We start from the raw sequence: 16,882 nt of genomic DNA, 5'->3' as shown, positions 1-16,882 counted from the left end.
TATTATTTATTTGTGTTAACTTCTGAATAAAACAACTTATTAAACACAAGTACATCTTATTGAACATTATTTTGATATTTCATTACCAATTATCATAGCAAAACAGCTTTTTCAAACAGTCTGTAATGCATTTTGGAAACGGGAGATGGGCTCATGGTGTAATGGGCCACCTGGCCTGAGAAACGTAAGGAGGAAAGAAAAGTAAGGTCATTATTTGGGTAGAACACACATATTTTCAATGCCTTCGGCAGAATTTTTTCTTTTTGAGCCATTTTAATCAATTGCAGATCGATTAATCTTGATTAAAAAATGTATCTATGCCCACCTCTAATATATATATAAATGTGCGAATTGGCTATAATAAGGTAATTTATAAGCCTCCTATTCTATATTCTATAATAATATTTCAAATTGCATTGGTCCGGATGGGAGAATTCAGTACTGTATCTACAGAACCTTCCGTTTAATCATCTTCCCTTTATTAATTTTCTTAGATTTTTTTGTACACATGATCTCAAGAAGGTACTGAACGAGATCAGTGGCCGTTTTTAATGTTTGGTCATTATTAGCATGGTGTTATTCACTGTCAAAAATGCAAAGAAAAATCATAATTCATATTCTCCTTTGTTTCATCACAATTTAAGCAAGCCTAGTAATAGACACAATATTTCTGACACTGTGAATACATTCCCTGAGGTCCATAGATGTCCCTAGATATGCAAATGGCCCTTGTAGAAGTGGAGCAATATTCCATTTACCTACTGTAGGTATATATTTTAGGCGGATTTTCAGAAAATATTCCACGGGTGGAAGAGGTTAAGTGTAAATACCATAAAAATACAGTCAATTACCTTTTATAAAAATATTAAGCATTAAATAAAGGTTGTAATCTGTAAATGTATTTGATTTTTACTGTAATTTGACAGTAAGTATTTGGAAACCGTTGCTGCCAGACATTTACCATTCTTTTACAGTCTTCTGAGCGCAGCTTTGTTAACAGTCATTCCACCAATCCAGTCCGATTTGGACTTTGGGATTTAATTTCTTTTACCAAGAGGTATTACTTTTCTGAACACCCCTCAATATTAATGACATATTTAACTTCCAGAAAAATATATTTTCCCATCTCAGGCATGAAATCTCTATTATTTTCAGGGACGCGGGAACTCATTCTGACTTGGGGGTGCGGTCGAGTCAGAGATAAATAATAATAATACCGTCATATTAAATGCATGCGCGAAGCAGAAGACGATTTATTGCAAGCGGCAACAACAAGCATACATCACCAGCCTACCCCACCTGTTGCGCCCCCGTACCAGAACGCTACGACGGACGGGGACGTCTCTAAATGTCGTGCCTTTATTTTTCAATGTTCACTATTCGGACAACAGCCGCACACTTCCAAAGTGATTATACATCTAAAATCGCTTACCTGCTCAAGGGTCCTGCGTTAGAATGGGCGACAGGCAGCTCTCCACTTCAGTCAGTCCTTTATCCATTTTGTCCAGTCTTCTGCCTTGAAGGTGAATTTCTCTGGCGGGGGAACTTTAAACTGACTCATAATTTCGCTTTCACGCCGTTAGCGCTAGCTACCCTGCTGTCTCTAAACTCAAACTCAAACTAGTACTAACGTTACTGTAGCAGCCTACTCTAAAGTCTATACCAACGGATTTCCAGTTCCGCGTTGACGCTTCCAGGCCGCGTCTATTCGAATCCCAACCGGTTAATGCATCGGCTACACGCTGTTAATAACACTGCATTATCGAGACAGTGCCCCTATGAAGATCTGGCAATGAAGTAGGGTAAATCTGCAGTGCCGCTTTGCTCTTTGACATTGAGTAGCCTCGGTTACAATGGAATAAATGCCAAAACAACCTTGCAGTTGCAGTTACACTCCCATCCAGCATGAATGAATGAATGAATGAAAACTTTATTTAACAGATTGCAGAATGGGTACAATACAGTACGGCTCAATACATACAATTGTTAAGGGGATGCAGACCTGAGAAAGACGTTTGTCTTGTTTCCATCAGGGTCCCCCATTTTCAATTCATATAGACATTTATGACATACACAACATACATGACATTTATGGCATAGGGACATATAGGTATTTAGTACTGATACATTTGTGACATAACGGTATTCAAATATACAGTACTGTTACCCCTAGATCCTGACAGAGTATATACATATGATGGGGAGGGGACTGTACATTAGGAGGGGGTGGGTGGGTGGGAGGGAAATATACATACGGCAGGGAGGGAATATATACATGCGGTGGTGAGGAGACTGTCTATTAGGAGGTGGTGGGGGGTGCTGCAGCCCCCGCTGCACCCCCCCTTCCCGCGTCCTTGATTATTTTTGGTCATTATTGTATGATATGGACACCATTATTCTTCAACCCCGTTACGGACACTCTGGAAGCTCTCTGAATAAGATTAAAACATGTATTTGTGCTAAAGTCAACTTTTCTATAATAATTAGATGTCCTTCACACCATTTCTATAATTGCTAGTCTAAAAATTACGTAAAATCCTACACTTTTGCTATTCTGAACCCTGAAATTTGCCTTTTCTTGACAGCGGCTGCAAGCTTTTTCATCAGAAATGTGATTTAACCTCAGATTTTGAACTAAAATCGATATTCTTATGTTTGCTCTAAACGTTTCAGACAAAATTATTCAAAAGTTGAATTTGTTTTTCATAAACTTAAAGAAATAATTAATAAACATGTAGCTGTAACAGGGTTGAGTCTATGGTAATGTGTGAGCACACACACACAGCAACATGCACATTATAATTAATATGTATGTGGCATAAGCATGTTGAAAAAGCTCAATAATTAATTTAACTATTATTGTATAACTTCAAAATCAGTGTTAAAATCACAACCCTGTTACAATCTCACAACTCCGTTACATTCAAACGTTACATTCAAACGTAACGGGGTTGAGTGTAACAGGGTTGTGATTTTTTGCACAAAATGGTTGCTACTCCACATGTGATGAATACCAGGAGAGCACATGGCATGCATGATATTAAGAAAGCATCTACATTTTTTTAATAACAAAGATCATATTCACAAGTAATAGTTTGCTATATTTTTTTCAAGTAACGGTGTTGAGTAATTATGCTTGACTACCATAATATTACATGATAAATGACTGAAAACATAGTACAATGAGGTAGCTACTTGCCTGTTCCTGGTGTTGTGTTTTCCAAAAGACTTCAAAGTTGTCACTTCCTGTTTCACATGCTTCTATGGATTGAACCATTATTTTTGTGGGGGGGAGAATGCTCAGTGTAACGGGGTTGAGGGTTACTGAGGGACAGACTGAATAATGTTATTTTAATGAATAATTATTCATTTATTTTGAAATAAATCATTACCAGCATTAACGTTAGGTTATGGCTATAACCAAGTTCTGTTAGTTAGGGGCGACGCTTGGCATCACCTACTGCACTCCCTCGCGTACGTGCACGCGTACTGAATAACATTCCACAAATATACCTTTAATACCAGTATTAGTCTGACCACACCCCTCATCAGTTTACCTTCATAAGCAGGTGTGTGGTCACCTGCTCTCCTCCTTCCCAAGCTTTCACCACAAGGTGAGGTCAAGGGCTGCAGCGGCCGTCTGATGCCAAGCGTCGCCCCTAACTAACAGAACTTGGTTATAGCCATAACCTAACGTTCTGTTTCATTAAGGGGCTCTGCTTGGCATCACCTACTGCACAAGGGAGGCCAAGCGGAGCCGCTGGCTGACAAATACACCCCGCTGACAGCCCCCCACAACCATCAGAACAGGGAGGGCCGAGCCCCCCCGACCCCCCCTAATGGAGGGCATCCCCCCTATTAGGGGCCTCACGGGAGGGCGACGGACCCGACCGTGCGAAGAGGCACTCAAGCAACCCAACGCACAGGGTGAGCAGACCGTGGCTTGACCCCACGACTACACCCACGCACAACCCGCATGCCACCCGGGAACGAACGTAGGAACCACCTCGTCACTGCCCCCAGAATCACGGGGTCAAGGGCAAACCCAACCCCGTGGCAAGGCCGTAGCAGCGGAGCGCGAAGGAAGACCCAGACCCACCAAAAGGACTGGACTCCCTGGAATGGGGGCCCGGAGAAGTCCATGATGCCAGCATCAAGACCCCACCAGGGGGGCACCTAGTGACCCCGCCCCCCACATCGCCAGCGTATTCGGACAAAAGGCCCCTCAGCCGAGCGGGCCCTGTCCTCCCCAACAGCACACCGCCTGGAACACAAGCCCTGCAACAGACAGACAGCATGGTCATAACACACAAGAGTTAACCAACGGAAGCAGGCAGTGCACCGGGGAAAAAGACCAGGCAACAGGCTGTCAACCCAAGCCTGGAAACTGCGGACGAGGCAGGCGCCAGAAAGGACAGCTGAAACAGCCGCCCGGCGGAAGGGGCGTAAGCTGGCGTTGTCGCATAACCAAGCTTTCAAACAGCACGTCAGAAGTGGGATCCGTAGACCACTCGGCCCCTGACAGCTGCCCACAGAAAAAGCCCATACGATCGGCAGACGTCATGAACGTGCAGGGGCACCCTCAACCGGAGAACCGGGAGTTGACACTGCAGCAACACACCAGAGAACCAACCACCCAGGCATCACCCCATGCAATGGTTGGTCCCATAACCCCTCAGGAAAGAAACCCCGAAACACACCTGCGGCACCGCCGCAGCCCGCGTTCCGGTTCCCAACAGGGCTATCCCGGGCCTACGGGTCAACGAGCATCACCCCGGACCGGGCCCGGTGATACAAGGAGCACAGGGTCCCTGAGGAGGTTAAAACCACCCAACAGGCTCCTCAGCGCCAAAACGCAAGAGAAGAGCGTAAAAATGGAAGACCAGCCCCAGCACCCCGCACTCGGTATTCCCAGGAGGTCACCCAACCAAGTACCAACCAAGACCAACCCGTACAGCGGCCGAGATCCGACGAGATCGGACGCGTACAGGTCGGCACGGCCGTAAGCCATTACGACAGTGCAGAATACAACGCACCCAACAAGGGTCCCATAACGCTCAACCCTGTGACACCCGGATCGACCTAGCATTTTCCCCCCTGAAAAAACCCCAAGTCCCTCAGGGTACCAGAACAGCAGATCTGCATCCCCAGCGGACAACGGGTGCAACTGATCTGGACCAGCGCGACCAGAACCAGTCCCGTGCCCTAATCACGCCGACCTGCCAACCCCAGGAGAAGGGGCAGATATGCGCGTTTGATCCCAACACAAAAAAGAAGGCGCCACCCAGACGTGTCGGTATGAACTGCGTCCGGTGGCCCACCCCTAGGGCGTGAGACCCTTCCCCATATGTCCAGACCCATTCCGTCATCATCCCCTGACATGAACGGGAACCCATCGACAACACACAGGATGTCGGAAGAGGAAAAAAAAACCATCCCAATTGCTCCATAAAAACGCTGTTTCACCCAAGCAAACAAGGCGCGCCAGTCAGCAAATGGCCCAAAAGCACATCCTGAGCCAGCACTATGTGTGCGTTTGGACATACCCACATCAACAATAGGCCGTTTAGACCACCATATTGAATCCCCAAGACGCCCAGGGAAACGACAAGAGGGGCGAGATGCAATCAACTCCATGAATGAATGAATGAAAAAATTTACCCAACAGACTGCAGTACAGGAATACACACAAAAAGATAAGGGGAGGCAGACCTGAGAAAGACGTTAGTCTTGTTTCCATCAGGGACACTCATTTCCAATCCATCAAGACACATTCAACTCTTTATAAAAATAAAGAAAAGGCATCACCCGTATGACCCAACTGCACAGCTGGGAGTAAAAACCCTGTTTTTCACATGATTTTAATCCAGTCACTCCTTTTAATCAGAGTGTAAGACCAGACTCTCCCAGAAACACCTTCCCACATGAGACTACGGTCAAGAAAAAAGATATGTAAACTGTGAGACACGTGACCAATAGACTCAAGTTTGACACATAAACCGGGCGCAGCAGGCCTGTAAGCCCTGCGCCCAACCTCGACATCTTTAAGACACCAGCTCATGGAAGGCGTCGCCATAGCAACAGCGCTACAACGGGCGGGGAAAAAACCCACCGGATCCTGTCATAACAGGAGTCGGTAGAATACCCCTCCCCCCCCCCCCCCCCCCCCTGTCAAGCACTGGCTTGGCCCTGACTGGCTCAGCAGAAAAGATCAAAAATCCTCTAAACCAATCAAGTGGGAAAAAGGAGGGGTTTATTCGACACCCCCTCCCGAAAACACACCCTTTATCCCTACACACAGAAACACAACCGTAGCCATCTTGAAAAACCTCCGGTAGAAAGCAATGCATAGCATAAGCTAATACAATGCCTGCTACCCACAAAAAGTGTAAAAGGGTTTACAACAAAACACAAGTCGCCTGTGCGTGAATCCCATACCCGTTGCCTATGTCATACATAGGAAAGAACGCCGAACGAGAGTAACGGCTAGGCCGTGAAAAATGTGCGTACGAGCATTACTGCAACTAACAACACAGCATTGTGAAAACACATATACTTAGTTAAAGCAATGGAATAACACCAGTTCTAATTGCATGTGGAGCATCAAGCTAAATAGAACCTATTACCGAGTGTAAGTTGCAGACCTTGCTTAACCTCGTAACACAACACAACTCACCCCCCAACGTAAACAGGGTAGATTCATATATACACAACCCCACCATATGATTTGTATGAAGAAACACACCGTTTGTTCGGCCAAACACAGTCCCCCTTATGTCGGGGAACTTTTTTTATTAAAACTAAAGTGTAAGGCACAATATCACAGAGGGGCCGGGAAGGGTGTAGGGGAGGGGACACAGAGGGGAAAAAGTCACTCCTAACGGCGTCTGCCACCTAGCGCCGCTCGAGTCTTGCCACCCCGGGGAGCCCCGGAGGGACGGTAGGTTACAGTCTGCTGGACACGACGTTCCCTACCGTCTCCTCCGGTCTGGGATGGGCCGGCGGTGGCCGAAGCGCCGCTTTGTCCCCTGGCCCTCTTGGCAGGGCCAGCAGCGGCGGCGGAGGCAGTGGTAGCGGCGACGGAGACAGCTCGACGTCGCGGAAGCCTTCTGCCCCCACCGGCAAGGACGGGAGGCGGAAAATGGGGTTGAAGGACGGATCTCTCCTCTGCCATTTCTCTGCATGTTGAGGTCATCAATTGCAGGGCCTTCCCGAACAGGCCAGCGTCGGAGAGGGCGGCCGTCAGAAGAGGGGCTCTCTTCTTCTCTGGCACACGGGCCTGCTCCAGCCAAAGGTGACGCTGGCCCAGGGTGGCCAGGGCGCGCACTTTCCCCATGGCTATGGCCAGCACCTGGGAAAGGTGCAGGACAGCTCCCGCAGCCTGGGTGATCTGATCGCATTTTACCTCGTTCAGATCCGTGCCGCCCGTCATTATCCCCGACACAAATCTAGCCAGGTGGGCGATGTTAGACGCCGCAGCCAGCGATTGTGTACCAGCGATGAATGACTGGTCACCCCAATAAGCCAATCGCCTAGCCGACTTCCCCTGGAGGACCGGCTTGCATAGGGGTTCCCACACCATATCCGGACAGAGGAGCGCGGCCATCGGATTGTCAAGCCGAGGCACGCCCTCCCCCATACCTTTGACTAACCCTGACACCCGCGTAACTGGTACGTAGGCGGGAGTTAGTCCCATGATGTTGGACACCGCCTGACCCCGACGAACATAGGCCCCCATCGATGGGAAAAATGGGTAGACAACGTCCACCCCTCTCACTGGGGGACGCTGCCAGGGATGGCCTATGAGGTCATCAGGGACAGGTGCAGGCAATGGCAGCGGCAGCGGCACACCGTTTGCGGTGGCGGCTACCGCCATGAGCTCGGGAAACAAGGCCCGCAGTTCCCCCTGCGAACCTTCCTCCACCGACCCCGCATCCCTCGCATACAGCAGGCTGCGACTGGTCAAGGAGCCACAATCCGATGCGGCCGACAGTAGGGCATCCTGCTGATGAGGCCAAGGTGGTTCCTCGACATCCTCGAACAAGGCGCCCCATGGAGCCATTTCTCCCCCCTCCGGGGTCTCCGGAGGAGGGATACTCTCCTCCATGGGACCATCATACAAGAATCCGTCCGCCTCCTCCATGAAGTCCTCAGTTTCCATCAGAAATCCAGAGTCGGACGCATCCTCGCTGGTCTCCAGCAATTCCCCAAACCCAGGCCGTTCGCGTCTGCACGCCACCATCTTGCGACGCGAGCGAGCAGACGCAAAAAGTTTTCGTCGCAAATCCTCCGGCTCCAAAACAATCCCCCGTTCATCAACGGGCGATTCCCCAGAACCAGAGGAACCAGAGTCGAGATCAGGCCATCGCCGGAGCGACGGCACCGAACCCTCGGCTCGTCGGTGAGGAAAACTATCCACCGGCAGTCTCCCGGGCTGGGTCGGCAACCACGAGAGTGGCAACAGCCCAGCACCGAAGCGCACGACGGAGGCGGGAATGGAGAACCGGTGGTGAAGAGTAGGTCTAGCGGGTCTACTCTCCGCGGAATACATTATGACCCAAACCTTTTCTTATATAACAAAGTGAGAGAAGAAAAGATTAAGCACAATGTAAACCAGTCACAACTCTTTTCAACTAACAAACACGTCAAGTGGGGTACTACCGAAGGCACTTCCTTGTGGTGAAAGCGAGAAGGAGGAGAGCAGGTGACCACACACCTGCTTATGAAGGTAAGCTGATGAGGGGTGTGGTCAGACTAATACTGGTATTAAAGGTATATTTGTGGAATGTTATTCAGTACGCGTGCACGTACGCGAGGGAGTGCAGTAGGTGATGCCAAGCAGAGCCCCTTAACGAAACAGAACAGCACAGATGGATGTGTATGTTCATGGAAAAAAGTATGGACTTTTTACAAATTTTCTTGGTCATATCCCAAATACATTTTCATGAAATGCCACGAGGGACATGTCAAAATACATGGTGTCAACTGAAATAACAACATAATGCATAATAAAAAAAAATTACATTCATGCAATGTTTTTACACTTTATTAACACTTTGGCGACCAAAGTCCTGCGGCGATTTATAGTCCAGAGGACCGAGCTTTGTCAACAAACCGATGTACTTTCTAACAGCTATATATATACTTTATAGTATTGCTATCTGTCCATTCTCATTGTCACTTGAGTGCATAAACCGTGCCTTCATAATGGCTTAAAGAAAATAAAAATCCATTGGTTGGTTGTCATTTTATAGCGCCGTGAATATAAGGTTTATCGCAGTTTTCGCCTCGTCTTTTTTCTGGGGAGCTAGATAATAGGCTAAAGGCTAGTCACGTTATATCAAACGCCATTTCTGTTGTATGTATACGAATGAAATAAAACAAACTGCGTAGCATCCGGACTATTACAGAGCATCTATGGATGAAATGGGGGCGGCGGGGGACACCGATTACTATTATTGATTAGCAATACAGTGTGCGTTCAGGTAGCCATTTTCACTGATCGATCACGTTGCGTTTTAAAACAAGCTCCAATCCGGCTGTAATTTGGGTGAATAGTATCCTACCATCAGCCCATGTGATCGCCGGCAGCATTTCGTCATAATACATCGGCATCTGGTAGATCGATATGTCCATTGGCTGATCATAAATCCCATTATTCCAGGCTGAAATCTGCGCTTCCAAACGTGATCAAAGATGGATGATGTTCGTTTGGGATCCAGGCTCAAATGAAACGCCCACAGACAGTAAAAACCTTTTTTTCCCCAATCGGCCTCAATGATACTGCAGTGGAGCGATGGCGCCCCTAAGAGGATCGGGCCGGTATTGCATGTTGCCAAATCAAATATGCGGGTAGGTCCCCAGAGTCGATCGGGGACGTTAATACGGTTATTAATATGGAATAAAACAATAATAACTATCCACAACGCATGGCACCGTAACACGTATAACTCGTGGCTGGTCCTTAAAGTGTTAAAGAGGACATTGCAACTAAAATAAATAGCATTTCAAAGCACATTTTGGTAACTGATTAGATAAAAGACACTTAAAAACATCAGAGGGACTCAAATCGGACCGGATTGGTGGAATGACTCGTAGGCTTCTTCTTCTTTCGTGTAACATCAGACGTCCAACTCTGTTGTCTTGTAGCCATGCCCTTATCTCTGGTCCCACGTCAACGAGGCTGGCTTCCGAGGGTGGTCTGTATAGGGATCAGATGGTCAGGATGCTCGACAGTCTGGTCAGGGTCTCCACACTCGCATGCAGCGCTGTCTACCAGGCCCCACTTCTTCAATGATGACGCGTTGCGTTCCCGCTGATCAGAGCGATGTGGATTATCACTCCCCGTGTGAAACGGCTTAAATCTGATTTCTTTGGCATACCCCCGATGTGATTGCGCGTACCCCAGTTTGGGAGTAGCTGGTCTAGAGAATGATTGAAACCTCTTTTTACCGTAAGTGTTGCACTATAGGGGCATTTGTCTACCGTGATTTGCGACTTAAAAAGTGCTGCAAACCCCTCTCAGAAAGTGGGTCGGCCAATGGTCCCTTGGACCTCCTGCTTCCGCCGGTTAACTGATAATGTGTTTTGTTTTGTAGTGAATCCTGTGTTGGTGATGAGGTCATCTCTCTGAAGTGTGATAATCAACGTGAGTATGTCCTTTAAACGCTTCTAACAGCTACACGGTTAGTACAAATGTTGCTTAATTTTACTGTTGAAATTATGAAATCTAACATTTTTCCTTTAAAAAAAATTGTTTATGCAAAGCATGCATTCGTTTCGGCTGTGTTTTGAGCTCATGTTGTCTGTCTCAGGTCTCTATACTGATGCCACGTGCTAGTATGGTGTTTCCAGCAAACACATATTACATAATAATTAGGGATGCTCGATATTGGCTTTTTTACCAATACGATATACCGATATTGTCCAACTCTTAATTTCCGATACCGATATCAACCGATATCAACCGATATATGGAAGGTTTCCCCCCCAAAAAAACTGAATAATTTCAGGTAATTAACATTACATATCTCTTGTCGTGGAATTAACACAACATTATGCATACTTTTGACAATAAATAAAATCAGAATCTGTTCTTACTTGCTTGCCTGGGTAAATAAAGGTTAAATAAATGTAAAAAATTTAATTCAAATTCAAAATATATATATTTTTTTCACATTTTAATGCCAATATCGGCCGATAATATCGGTAGGCCGATAATATCGGACATCCCTAATAATAATACATACTATTATATAACAATACATATGAATACATAATATTACACAATAATAGATAATAGCACATATGAATACATAATATTACACACTAATAGATAATAGCACATAAGAATACATACTATTACACACTAATAGATAATAGCACATAAGAATACCTAATATTACACACTAATAGATAATAGCACATAAGACTACATAATATTACACACTAATAGATAATAGCACATAAGACTACATAATATTACACACTAATAGATAATAGCACATAAGAATACATAATAATATTCCAACTAAGAGACACAGTTTTCTGTGATTTGTTCGTCAAAAAGTGACGTTGTGCTTTTGAAGTATCTATAAAGAGCCATAAAGAAATAAAACGGGACACCATCACGAACACAAGCGTAAAGGAGTCGCTCTCTCTCTCTCTCTCTCCCTATATATATATATATATCTCTATCTCTCTCACTATCTCTCTCTCTCTCTATATATATATATCTCCCCCCCCCTGTCTCTCTCTCTCTCTCTCTCTCTCTCTCTCTCAGCTTGTGGGGTTCCACTGGTGAGCGAGAGGATAGGTGACAGCAGGAGGATGAAGACAGACTCGTCAGACACAAGTGAGGGTGATTCCATTAACTCATTCACGGCCAGCCGTGTAAGCCATCCTTGTACTCAATGGGCCACCGCTGTAAAAGATAGGGATTGTCACTGTGCGTCGTGGTGTTTGCAGGGCTATATCTATATTCTATATTCTAGCTATGGAGACAATTATGGCTCATTTGACATTAACTATCCATCGTTCAACATGTGAAAAAGAATACATTTATTCATGTATACGTTCGCGTGTTATACCGTGGTGAATATTGTATAGTTTCAGAGTGATCCTGGCTAATTCCTGGTAACTGTGCTATGGAGCGATATGTGAATTTTGCTAAAAGCGTTGGTGTTGCTCGCCTGGACACGCTACTATTTCCAAATCAAAGGTATATAATAGGTATTATGTTTCATCATGAATGCATGAAAGGGGGGGGGGGGGTGTTTTTTGATGCTTTGATCGTCAGCAACGGCATACGTTTTGAAGTATGTTACATATGATCGTTGCGATCGATGTGAAATCATTGTTGGATCAAAGTAGGTTTGATGTCATATAGTCCTTACCTTTACTAGGAGGTATCCCAAAAAGAATATTCCAATTGTCTGATCGCGATTTCCAGTATTGATGTCGATCGGGTCCTTGACATGAAGTGGCACAAGATATGCCTCAAATGTGCTGAATGCGTTTCTAAGTGGTTGGATGAAGCAATTTACTTGGCTTGATCTAAATTATCCGCCCGGACAGAATTAGATGTGACACACAGTGTGAAATAAGGTTTCAAAGGGTGGGCGATACTGCCCTAGCAGGATGCGGCCGGTATTACACTCTAGGGATCTCAGAATGATTTCCTATGGTAACACAGAGGTCCGTGACATTGCATAGAAAAAACGATGAAAACCCAACTATACTTGGGTATGGCGCTCAACCGCTGGGCGAGATAACCCGACTATCATCGGGTCTGGCGCCCAATGAGTTAATGATGATATCGCGAGAGGTTAAGCGTTGGACTGTGGAGTCAGAGGAGACACTCCAGGCTGCACTTGAATGCACAGACTGGAGTGTGTTCCGTGATAACACAGCCAATATTAACGACTACACTGAAACGGTGCTTGACTTTGTCTGTACTCTGGTAGAAGAAACAATCCCCTCTACCACAATTAGAGTTTACCCAAATCAAAAGCCCTGGGTAGATAAATCCGTCCTTGAGGCTCTGGGGCACCGGTTGAGAGAGTGAACAGTTTGAAGTACCTCGGTGTCCACATATCCGAGGACTTGACATTGACAGTGTTGTGAAGAAGGCACAGCAACGCCTCTACTTCCTCATGTGCCTATAGGAAGTTCCAAGTCAGTCAGAAGATCCTTAAGAACTTCTACTCTTACTCAGGGTATAGACTTAATGTGACGAAGACACAGACATTAGCACTGAACTACACACCAACGATAGAGATCAAAGAAAAATACAAAATCAAATGGGACATGGACAGGATCAAGTACCTAGGGGTGAACATCACAAGAGGGGGGGGGGGGGGGCTATACGATGCAAACTATACACAGATAAATCAGAAAATCAAGAGAGATCTAGAAAGATGGACGGTGATGCCCCTAGATTTCAGTTCAAGGATCGAAATCATTAAGATGAACATATTACCAAGGTTACTATACCTATTTCAATCCCTACCTATAGGATTGATAGGAGATAGGGAGCTGTTCAGAAGACAGGAACAACTACTAGATCCAATTACCAGATTCACTATAAACATATGGAACACAATAGTAAAGAAATACAAGCTAGAAAAAGAATCTAAGATACTGAGATGGATAGCACACGACAACAAATTCAGACCAGGGATAGAAGATCATGGGTTCAAGAGGTGGGAACGGGGGGGGTATAACAGCAATGTGCACGATGACAGAAGGAGGGGAGATGCAGACTCTACAAAAATTGAAAGAAAGATACGGACTAGAGAATAGGGACCACTTTAGATATTTACAGATTAGGGACTACTATAACAAGGAAATAAAGCAAGATAGAGACAAAGAACAGAATGGGGTAATTAAGATAATGGTAAAGTCATACGAAGGACGGAAGGGGAGGGTGATATCAGCACTATATCAGGCAATAATGGACAGTAAGGGAAATACAACATTGTATGTGAAAGAAAAGTGGGAAAGAGAGTTGGAAATAGAGATAACAGAGGAGGAATAGTATGACACATGTAAGACACAACAAACAACCACAGGATCAAGGATATGGAGGGAGTTTGGGTGGAAAAATATAATTAGATACTTTATAACACCAGAAATACAGGGCAATTACACACCAGCAAAGAAAACATGTTGGAGGGAGTGTGGACAGGAAGGGGCGAACCATACACACATATTCTGGGGATGTCAGAAGATAAGGCACTACTGGGAAGAGATAGGAGGGATAATAAATGAAATAATAGGATACGAAATACCCCAGGGAGGCCAAGTGTTGTATTTGGGGAATCTGTCACAGGAAGGAATCCAAGGGGAAGACAAATATTTGATTAAGATATTGATAGTGGCAGCCAAGAAAGCTTTAACTAAACTGTGGTACAAGGTAGAAGTGCCGACAAAGGATCAATGGATAGAGTTGGTAGAGGGGATACAGGAAATGGAGAGAATCACACATCTGCTGAGGCTGCAAGAAGAAAAGTTTGAATGGAAATGGGGAAAATGGGAAGAATACAGGAGGGGAAGTAACGACATCACAGAGGTTTGAAAAGGATACAAGGAAATGAATAAAAATGTAAATACATAATGCAAATGTAGAATGGACCGAAGGACCCATGTCACACTTTTTCTTTACTCATTTTTTGTCTATTTGTTTTAATTTATGTACTGTGTATTGTCTATGAATGTTGTCTATGTATGTTGTTGAAAAAATGAAAATAAAAATTTAAGTTTAAAAAAAAAAAAACGTCTACTCATGCACAATAGAGAGCATCCGTACTGGCAATATCACCTCGTGGTTTGGGAATAGCACCGCACAAGACCGTAGCAGACTACAGAGAGTGGCCTGTTCAGCCGAACGCACAATTGGAGGGGGGCTTCCCACTCTCCAGGACATTTACAACAAGCGGTGCATGGGTAAGGCTAAAAGAATTATCAAAGACTCCAGCCACCCAAACAACTGCCTCTTTGAACTGCTGCGGTCAGGCAAGCGATACCAGAGTCTCATGGCAAGCACAGAGAGACTCAGAAGAAGCTTCTATCCTCAGGCCATCAGAATGCTAAATGACAATAACATTATGTAACAACCATCAAATGCACTCACAGCACACACATCCACACGCACACACTCATTTTAAACAAACAACTCACTGCAGCACCCACTTTACCCACTTTAGAACACCTAAACACACTTTATATTTATTGGTAAAGAATTTGCACTACAACCCATACCTCATTACACCTTACTGTAAATTGTACCTAAATTGTACCTCATCCCATTTCTGCTTTGTACTGTATTTGTTTATTTGTTTATTAGCAAAGGATCCCCATTAGCTGACGCCAAGACGTCAACTAGTCTTCCTGGGGTCCGAGACAACATTAAAACATTACAACATATACATTGAAATTAAAACATAATACAATTAAAACATAGCAGTATATTGTATTGTATTGTAACTCAGGTACTTCTACTCTGCATTGTACATTGTATATATGTATATACTGAACACTTTTGTCTACGTACTTGACTTCTATTTTTTACTTGCTATACTTATTTTGTACTTATCTATTTTGTCTAGCACAGTCTCTGGAGCGTAACAGAAAGAAGAATTTTGTATAAAAGTATTCTGTACTTCTGTATGACAACTAATAAAGAAACTTGAAACTTGAACTTGTATTTCAAAATGATTTCCTTTCAAAACTGACTCATCCTAGTTTACTACTCCTAACAGTATGTCCCTTCTGTGTTGTTCTACTCCTTAACAGTCTGTCGCCTCCTTGTTGTTCTACTCCTAACAGTCTGACCTCTCCTCTTCCTAGATAGCAGCAGAATTGTGGGCGGGGCGGATGCTCAGCAGGGGGCGTGGCCCTGGATGGTTTCTCTGTATTGGAAGGGTCGTCATGTGTGTGGAGCCTCGTTGATTGACAACCAGTGGCTAGTAACTGCTGCTCATTGTGTCTATGGGTAAGAACTAGGGATGTAACGGTACGTGTATTCATCCCGCAAATTTACGGTACAGTACGTGGCTCACGGTGCGGTACGTGCAGCCATACGAAGAATACGTCTCATACATACCACTAGGTGAACATTTTACAAATCTATGCTCAATATCTTTACTTTACACTGGCTTAAACTAAAACTAAAAGAATAAATAAAAAGCCCAACAAAAAAATAACAGATGGGCATACCAATTTACTAACTAACATTACATAGTAATTAGGGATGTCCCGATCGCCTTTTTTTGCTCCCGATCCGATCCCGATTTTTTTAAATATCTACCGATCACGATCGTTCCCGATCCGATCTTTCACATTAGTAATACATTTTGATGCATTTTTGTCAGAAACTGGCGGAGCAAGACAAGCCACTCTGTTGCCTATAGTCCCTCGAGGGGCGCGAGTGCGGCGGCTCTTGTTATTACATTCACCCTGAGAAATGTGCTTCATATGAGAAATATTAAAAGTTTCAATATATGTTTGCACATTAGTATACATTCAGTGTTCGACTTACGTAATGATTAGCTCCATTCTGGTCTGAAACGCCGACGATAATCCTCAGTCACACAGCAAATAATTGACGTTATCCAGGTGAAAAGTTAGTCTGAAAACTCCGCCTCCAGCCTTCTGCTTCATGAGTTTTTCCTCCACGCGGAATGTCCTCCTTGCAAACATTGCAATTGCTGTTGGACTGGCTTGACTTTCTATTTTAAAATGCTTAGTTCCAAACCTCTAGCTGCTCAAGTCAGTGGATAACCGTGTTTCGGGAGCGACGTGTTGTTGTGATGTGAGCGTGTAGGTCTAAATTAAAGGGAATGTGTTTGTTGCAACGGTGTAAATTAAAGGGAATGTGTTT

At 44.8% G+C, this 16,882-nt stretch overlaps 1 protein-coding gene across 1 annotated transcript in view; it reads left to right on the top strand.

Moving 5' to 3' along the window:
* Positions 1 to 16,882, top strand: part of tmprss15 (transmembrane serine protease 15) — a gene marked incomplete at both ends in the record, with an annotated part of 325,512 nt that overhangs the window by 209,952 nt on the left and 98,678 nt on the right. Inside the window, one exon of the mRNA XM_084320458.1 lies at positions 15,850 to 15,994. Coding sequence (XP_084176584.1) covers positions 15,850 to 15,994 — 145 coding nt within the window. The remainder of the gene's footprint in view (positions 1 to 15,849; positions 15,995 to 16,882) is intronic.

This window comes from Notolepis coatsorum (assembly GCF_963971535.1).
Source record: "Notolepis coatsorum genome assembly, chromosome: 8".
Taxonomy (NCBI): domain Eukaryota; kingdom Metazoa; phylum Chordata; class Actinopteri; order Aulopiformes; family Paralepididae; genus Notolepis; species Notolepis coatsorum.
The sequence above is the reverse complement of the archived record's forward strand: the minus strand, read 5'-3'. Positions and strand labels throughout refer to the sequence as shown.